The sequence below is a fragment of the Bidens hawaiensis genome, unplaced genomic scaffold (genome assembly GCF_021521415.1).
Source record: "Bidens hawaiensis isolate Kalapana, Puna unplaced genomic scaffold, B.hawaiensis_p1.1 tig00015203_1, whole genome shotgun sequence".
NCBI lineage: Eukaryota > Viridiplantae > Streptophyta > Magnoliopsida > Asterales > Asteraceae > Bidens > Bidens hawaiensis.
The window spans coordinates 302,526-308,361 of NW_027492351.1; the positions used below are offsets into that span (position 1 = coordinate 302,526).

The following is a 5,836-nucleotide window of genomic DNA, read 5'->3' on the forward strand; positions in this document are numbered from 1 at the left end:
ATACTAATAGTTACAATAAAATATTGGAATTGAATATCCTGATATTTAAACTAGATAATACCCCTATCTTAATATAAAAAATGCTAGGCTATATGTTGTGAATGAGCTTTGAATCCTTGTTATATTTCCATATAAGTATTAGGTGCTTTAACTTTAAAGTCTGGTTGTGATTTATAACCCTTAAAGCCTCCACCTTTTATATATATATATATATATATATATATATATATATATATATATATATATATATATATATATATATATATAGATATATATATGAGTGAGTGCACGCATGAGAGAGGGGGGGGGGGGAGAGAGAGAGAGAGAGCATCATGACCTCACCACTACCTTTGTAAAATCCTCGGTAAAATTTTGAAGCCCATCTCCAAACCGCTCCTCCCATAAAGTCCCGGTGCGATGTTAGGGAGCGGTAAGCCCCATCCACATCATTTTGAAGCCCTATTTTGTAGCCCACAAGAACTAGTATAAATTGATAAGTAATTAACATAAGTTTTCTTTTTCTTGTATATATGCACTTATTGAAATTCCTTGGTCACGTTGCATTTATCTAAAAATTTTAATTTATTAAATTAAAAAAAACGTCATAGAATAACTAAAGATTTTCTAAAGACTTCTATATAAAGTAAGTTATATACGAAAGTTTTGTATAGTCATAGTAGATCTAGAAGTAATTAACAATGACGACGACGACGATGATGATGATGATGATGATATGAACAACAACAATAACAGTAGTAACAGCAGCAGCAGCAGCAGCAACAGTGTAATTTTAAAATAATAAACAACAAAAGTATGATTTAACCATTAAGATTAAAAAAATTAAATGTTTAACTCAGAACATACTAGATTCATTATAGGAAAAGGTCAAGAAATCACTACAATGTAATTCCCTTTTAATAGTTTTAAGAGAAAAATAATATCATGGAGTTTGCTGAACTTTTATTCGGTCTTACAAAAGAAAGTGCTAAATGGTTTTACTTCCTTTACATGTTCAATGTCGATGTAAATCATGTCTCTTTCAATATGAAATTATTGAACTTTAAATTTGACTCTAAAAAACCGACTTTTGAGCTTTTTTATTTTTTTCCTTTTTTTGTTTTTGTTTTTTCTAAGTCTAAGAGTTTGATAGTGAAATCTCAAATCAACTAATTGTTCATTCTTCTAGACTCGAATTTTATGAGAGGCCATTGAAATGATTTTCAACTTTGGCCATCTAATTTTTAATAGCTAGTTTTAATTTTAATCTAATTTATTGCAATGAGTGCAACAGTTAAGTTCAAGCACCACTTATTATGTTACACTTGCTACAATAAACTTCCTTGATAGAATGATAGTCGGAAATTAACAAGTAGAGAGTTGTTATGTTGTAACAATGAATGGTACTAGTTTATTTTTATTTTAGTACCAAAAGAGATTGTCTTAGTTGGTAAGATTTTGTTATCTTACATTCTTACGAGGTTAGGCACAAGAGAAGTCCAGAAATTATAGAATATGTGTTACAATATGGTATTTAGTAATTAAAACTATGAAATTTTTTGAGTAATTGTTATTTTTTCCCATGCGATTTGGTTAGGTTTATCATTTCATTTTATTTTTGTTTTCTCGCATGAATATCATTGTGGTTTCAAAAAGTCGCTACTTAAGTCAACTTTGTTAATCCTATTCAATTTTGGCCGTTAAATTAAGAGCATTTATGTCTTTTAATTACAAAAAAAGACAATATAGTGATATAATATATATATATACGAACATAGGTCTGCAATTACAAATCCACACCCCGCTACGGCGCCATCACCATCGTGACGCACCGTCGATGCCATCAACATCAACTTACCTGCCAAATACTTTTGGAAATAGCACCTATCCGCGCCCCCAATATCCTTCCCCATCTTACGATAGAGGGCATTTGCAAAGTGTCGCTGGAAAAACAAAATCACCTAACCCGATCTCAAAAGCCCTAACTGTAACTAGGGATGTTGGGAGACAATGAACCCGAACCCGATGGTAAAACCTGAAACATTTGGGACGAGTATTGCACGTCCCATTAGGCTATGAGACAATGCAAAGTTTGATATTACTTATGAAACTTTTTACGTATCTGAGATGTGTATGAGATTTGTAATATTCTCGATTTTCTAATTGCATATGCCATTTTACCCGATTATATACTTGAATAACACAACATAATTTTTGTTCTTTTTATATATTTGGCATTTGTTATCATGAAAACATGTTAATGACAATTATTTTTATAATCCATTAATCACATAACCTCTTCAATAAATGTTTAACCAATGATATAAGAAAAATCACAATTTGTGTTGATCATATGCCCTTCAACAAGTTATTGCAAAAAACCAACGAAAATAAGATTCAAACATGATCTCCCCAATAACGTGAAGTCAAACACGTACTACCGATTTAGGGTTGACGAAGCTATAACATTTGGATCATCAACCAAAGTAAACACATCTAACTTGTAAAGTCTTGAAAGATTAAGTTAATTTTTGTAGTTTAGCCCACATTTAAATTTAAAAGGGTGTGATTACAAATAAATGTTTGTACATAACTCATAATCACCCAAAAAAACTTCTGGAATCTAGTCAACCGCCCACCGAAGCCCATGCGTCACTCACTAAAATATTAAATACTTTCCACACAAATCTTTAATATAAAAAAAGCCCACGGTAGTATAAAAATATATTACAATACAATACACAAAAGAAAAGATGGTTCATTCTCCAACGTGACATCAAATCCTTGTCTTCTACAGTCCCATAATAATTGATCATTTAATCGATTTTGGTTCTGTTTGTCTCTCACGCATTTAATCGAACACTTGGTGTGCAGACACTTGTTTGGTCTATTTTAAGGTAGTATTAACCGGTATGTTTGCTTCTATTTAGTGGGTTTCTTTTGCTTTAACCTTTCCTAAACTGGTTGCTGCTTTTTTACGACTTTGATTCTGATTATTATTATTTTTTATTTTTTGTGTCTCAGGCATTTCATCGAACACTTGGTGGGTGAAAAAAGAGTTAAAAGATTTGAAATAATATTATTATTATGAGTGACGGTCAAGGTAATGCGAATGGGCCTCCGCCGTTCATTGCGAAGACGTATGAAATGGTCAACGACCCGTTGACCGATCATATAGTGTCGTGGAGTCATAATAACCGGAGCTTTGTGGTTTGGAACCCGCCTGAGTTTTCCGGCGAGCTGCTTCCGAGATACTTTAAACATAATAATTTCTCAAGCTTTATTAGACAACTCAATACATATGTAAGTACGCTTATTATTAATATTGAATGTCTAATGTCTTATTAGCTTTCAAATGTTTTAATTTTTTTTTGTTTTAGAATTTGGATTTTAATAATTTACGCTATGATTTATTGACCGATAATAACTTTATCCAGACGTTTTGGGTTGTTGGGTTGAAATGTATAACCTGAAAACGTTTGGATTTTTCTTTGTGTATAAAATACGTCTAAATTAACCTTTACACACATAAACCTGTGTAACCGGAATATGACATGTTTAATCCATTTATTTAAACATGTTAAAATGGGACGACGGGTGATAATCAAGTTGTAGACACTCTCTCCTTCTTGACGGTTTTTGAAAATCAAACAAAAACTTGAAACTCAGTTTTTGAGTTTTTTGAAAATTGTTATATTTTTTTTTTAAGTTTTGCATTTGGGCTTAGTTTGTATAGGTAAAAAAGGCACAAAAAGATGAATTTGAACCAATGGACCTAATATTTTTATTTTGGTTAAATAATGATTAACTTCTACATTTAAGTCTAATATTTTTAGCTACACCATTTATAAATGTTTTATATATTTTAATAACATTTAAAAAATAAAAATTATAACTCATAAATTTGAAAACAAATATTCAAATAAAACATTAAACTAAACTGTCATTTTTTTTGCTAGTTCCGTTTGGTTATGTCAGTTATTTCAGTTTCATGCACACCAGTATAAATTATTATTATAGTTTGAATTATTAAAATCAAATTTTTCCTTCGTTGTAACCCTATTTTTTGTTTATCGGGTTGTAATCAGGGTTTTCGTAAAAATGATCCCGAACAATGGGAATTCGTAAACGAAGACTTCATACGCGGTAAACCACATCTTCTAAGAAACATCCAAAGAAAGAAACCTGTTCACAGTCACTCAATTCACAGCCTCCATATCAATGGACCTTCATCATCTTCGCCATTGTCCGAACCCGAAAGAATTCAATACCGAACCAAAAGTTACCGTCTACGCTACGAGAAAAACGCCCTATCTTTAACCCTCCAAACACACCAAAAAGAACAACAAGACATTGAGCGAGCCGCACACGAGGTTACTGAGCGTTTAAAGATCGTTGGGGCCCGCCAAAATAACATCTTACGCGGGTTCGGAAATTTTCTTGATAAACCAGCGAGTGATCGAAAGAGACGGTTTTTAGCTGAAATTAATGATCATTTAAGCGGTTTTGATGTTTTGGATGCCCCGATCGGTGAAGCGTTAACTCTAGACGCACTTTTGGCGTTGGATTTGGAGTTGGTTGAGCGGTTGGAGTCGTCGGTTACATTTTGGGAGGATCTAATAACCGAGTTTCGTGAAAAGTTGGATTACGAGTCGGGAATAAACGCTGAGACGGGGTACAAAGAACGTGAGGTTGTTACGAATTCGGTTAGTATGGACGAAGAAGAACGGGAAAGTGGGGACCACGGGACCGCGTGTGCAAGTGGGAACGATGGGTTTTGGGAACAGTTCATGACCGAGAATCCGGGTGGATCAACGAGTGAGGAACCGAGTGGTTCGGTGATGGATAATGACGGGTATGATCAATATAGGAGGTTTTGGTGGAATACGAGTTCATTCAATAGCGTTGCTGAAAGAACTTGAAATCTTGATGTTTTGTAGACATTTAGTTTGTATTAGTTTCGGTCTCGTAAGAAATTAAGAATACATACGTACGAGCCTATAGAACAGATCATGTTCAAGTAAGGTCGTATTCATGTGCATGTGAATATTAGGGAGTTAGACTTCATATTATTTATTGTTTTATTATTTTTCTAATGTTTTATTTTAATATAATGTGATTTTGGCAGTTGAGTTTTGATGTTTTGAGGCTCATCCAAATTGAATTTTGGAAATTGTAGGTCAACCTCATTGAATTATTTAATTTAGAATGTTATAAATAAATGATATAGTATGATAGTACAATATAAAGCATGTTATTATAATAATGAATACACTATTTGAAAGTTGCACAATAAATAAAGAAAACATATCAGCATAACAACTAACAGGACAAGTTTAAGTTGATAAGTCAATACAAGATTAAGAAGATTAGATACGAAGTAGATAAGATTTTCTATATACTAATTTATATTATGTGAAAATGCTATAATGTTATAAGGCTTGGTCAAATAAAAAAGCGTATGCATTGTTTTTAAGTACTTCTATAACAGTAAAAATATTCACTATAATATCGCATTAAGAAAATTAAACATTTCTTAAAAAGTCACATAAAGCACAAAAATAATAGTTGCAATTTTTATCAGGCAAAATCTCATAGAATAGTGACGAATTTTAAAACACTTTTAGTTATGTCATTCATGCATTATTTGTCCAAATTGAGTAAATAAAATTTTAAATTGAGATATTAACAGAATTTTTTGTGTCAAGAATTAAACAAGTGAGGAGATGTGGGGGTCAGTATGTTCAGTATACGTAATTATATTAAGAAAAAAGAATATTTAATTTTAATAATCCCTATTGAATGGTATTTGCCGATAATAATTCATATTTTTTTATCA

The 5,836-nt window shown here is 31.9% G+C and overlaps 1 protein-coding gene across 1 annotated transcript; it reads left to right on the plus strand.

Annotated features, from left to right (window-relative positions):
• Nucleotides 1-3,070: 3,070 nt before the first annotated feature.
• Nucleotides 3,071-5,053, plus strand: LOC143548602 (heat stress transcription factor A-4c-like). Its single transcript, XM_077039716.1, has 2 exons — nt 3,071-3,300; nt 4,086-5,053. Exons 1-2 carry the CDS (start codon nt 3,085-3,087, stop codon nt 4,917-4,919), a joined length of 1,050 nt encoding a protein of 349 aa, XP_076895831.1. The 5' UTR covers nt 3,071-3,084; the 3' UTR covers nt 4,920-5,053.
• Nucleotides 5,054-5,836: the final 783 nt, after the last annotated feature.

Coding starts and splice junctions, on each gene's coding strand:
- LOC143548602 (XM_077039716.1), top strand. CDS start 3,085: ATGAGTGACGGTCAAGGTAATGCGAATGGGCCTCCGCCGTTCATTGCG. Junction 3,301..4,085: donor TTAGACAACTCAATACATAT/GTAAGTACGCTT, acceptor GGTTGTAATCAG/GGTTTTCGTAAAAATGATCC.